The following is a 2,500-nucleotide window of genomic DNA, read 5'->3' as shown; positions in this document are numbered from 1 at the left end:
AAAAACTTGTATATTGCTCGCCACGACCGGATTGTTGACCTAGTGTCTGATGCAGTTCGAAAGCATGTGACATCTAGTGCAGCAATGTTAAACATTCAAGAGTGTTACCAGATTGGTTTAGCTGTGCATGCGATGTCTTTGCTAACATCCCGAATACACCTGATGTTGTCTTTGTTGACACCAGACACAAGGAGGTCCTGATTCTGGAGGTGGGCTGTGTCTTTGATTTGTACATAGACCACTTGGACCAGGCCTTCCAAGATAAACATTCTAAGTATCAACCATTACTTGGAAGCATAACAAACCTATGGGGTATCGCTGTAGATTTGCCATACTGATATTCGGAAGCCTGGGCCGTGTGCATAAACTGACCATGAGTGGCCTAAGAATAGCTGGCATGACAAAAAGCAAAGCCAAACAACTTGCCAAATACTGTTCTGTCTCGTCTGTTATAGGCAGTTTGTCTGTGTGGAGAAGGAGGTGTTATGTGTATCCTTAAAGTGAACATGAACTGTCAACCCCGTTATATTTGTTTCCTTGTCAAATTAATTGTAATTTGTGGATTCAAATAAAGAAATCGAAATGTGTGTGTGTGTGTGTGTGTGTGTGTGTGTGTGTGTGTACTCACCTTGGTGCACGTGACAGGGTGACAGGTGTGTGTGTGGCAGCGGGACTGGCCACGCTCACACACACACGTCGTGCAGCTGTTCTTCTGCCACTGTTCAGCATGCTGCAACACGCACGCACACACACACACACACACACACACGCACACACACACACACACACACACACACACACACACACACACACACACACACACACACACACACACACACACACACACACACACACACACACACACACACACACAGTTCAGCATGCATAAAAAAAATCGATTTTTTTCTTTTCAGTAAATGAAATACCTTGTGTCTCAAAATATGTTTTTTTTTTCTTGGTTTTTTTTAATGCAAACAAATGTGAATTTTACTATTGGAATAAAGTCCAAACCTTAAAAGAATCCAAAAATGCCCTAAAACATTATACTTGCCCTCTATGAATAAAGATAAATTAAAAAAACACCATCAATATTGTATTTCTTTCATAAATAGAGACTCTTTCACTCTCCTGTCGCACGTTGATGATGTCACATGTCCATGTGTGGTCCAGCCCTATGGATATGGAATGCATATGCTAATTTTTAAAAAAGCGATATTTAACCCAGTCTGACCTGAGATCAGATTCATACGAGGTTTCCACTGGACACACACACACTGGTCTGATCAACCCATTCTGACCTGAGATCAGATTCTAAAAATGCCAGTCGTTCTTCGACTTTTCAAAAAAATAGCAGACCTACAAGCTCGTAGCGCGCCACTCAGTGGCGCGCTATGAGCTTGTAGATCTGCTATTTTTCAATAGCTAAAGCACGACATGATGCCAACACCAGAATGGGTTAATACTTTTGATTAGTGTGTGCATTCCATGCATTCCCTGGGGCTGGACATGTCATGTGACATACAGTATGTCACGTGACATCATCCTCAACTTGGACAGGAGCAGTTCCTGTTGAGGGAAAGATTATCTATTTATGAAAGAGATCAAAAATGCGCTGGACTTCAACACAATCCCAACTGTGACAGTTTTAGGACAAAGACGTTTTAATGAAAAACAAGTGGATTAAGAACCTCAACACGGATTGTCCTGGAGGCTTAATTAAACATGCCTAAAATCAGATCTTGAAACACAACAAAACTTAAACTCAAGATTAAACTGGAGTAAATCTAAAAAGTGATTGGATCAGACTTCCTTCGGATACATGGCGAATGCATTTATTCCTTGCATTGTGCTTACACATGTTGCGACCTTCGGTCCTTCGGTCGCAACCAGGGGGGCAGTCAGACAGATATTTTGTGAAGCCACTAAGGAAATGAAAGTTCATATAATGGCCTGTTGTGGCGCTGTCATTGGGCCCAGAAAAACCCATAGCCCCATAGAAGTCCATGTATTTGGGCCCAACTTCACCTAGACTGTATTACCTTAATAAACATGGTCATGAATACTTTCTTCTTCCAGTCACTAGTTTAAAGTCTCATTTCTAATGTCATAATATTCTTTTTGGAAAATTATGGTCCCATTCATTTAAAAAATGACCATAAAGTCGCGCATGTTCTGAGGGGCATGGCTACCGTTACAGTCTATGATAGGGATTCCCCACCCACTCGAGTCAAAATAAAAACCAACGGAGAAGAAGGGGGGAAGTCCCGCCTCGGTGTCTGGGCCAGCCAATGGGCCAGCTGGGCCCAAACGGATCTAGAAAGATGGCGACTTACAATAACAAGGACTGACAGGCTTCATTTTACGTTCATGTTAGACCCGGGGAACACTTTGTCCATATTTTTTACAGTCTATGGTCGCAACATGTGTAGGCACAGTGCACTGAAGTTTTTCACCTGGTACTGTCTCCCCTGGGACAGACAGGGGTCTTACTACTGTCTCC

General features: G+C 42.5%; 1 protein-coding gene across 1 annotated transcript in view; it reads right to left on the bottom strand.

The window, feature by feature from the left end:
- fras1 (Fraser extracellular matrix complex subunit 1) overlaps positions 1 to 2,500 on the bottom strand; it is a gene marked incomplete at its 3' end in the record, with an annotated part of 149,103 nt that overhangs the window by 120,707 nt on the left and 25,896 nt on the right. The window contains 1 exon segment of the mRNA XM_080755717.1: positions 629 to 730. Within this exon segment, the coding sequence (XP_080611843.1) occupies positions 629 to 730 (102 nt within the window).

Source organism: Protomyctophum bolini, assembly GCF_963924005.1.
Source record: "Protomyctophum bolini genome assembly, chromosome: 22".
Classification (NCBI taxonomy): Eukaryota; Metazoa; Chordata; class Actinopteri; order Myctophiformes; family Myctophidae; genus Protomyctophum; species Protomyctophum bolini.
The sequence above is the reverse complement of the archived record's forward strand: the minus strand, read 5'-3'. Positions and strand labels throughout refer to the sequence as shown.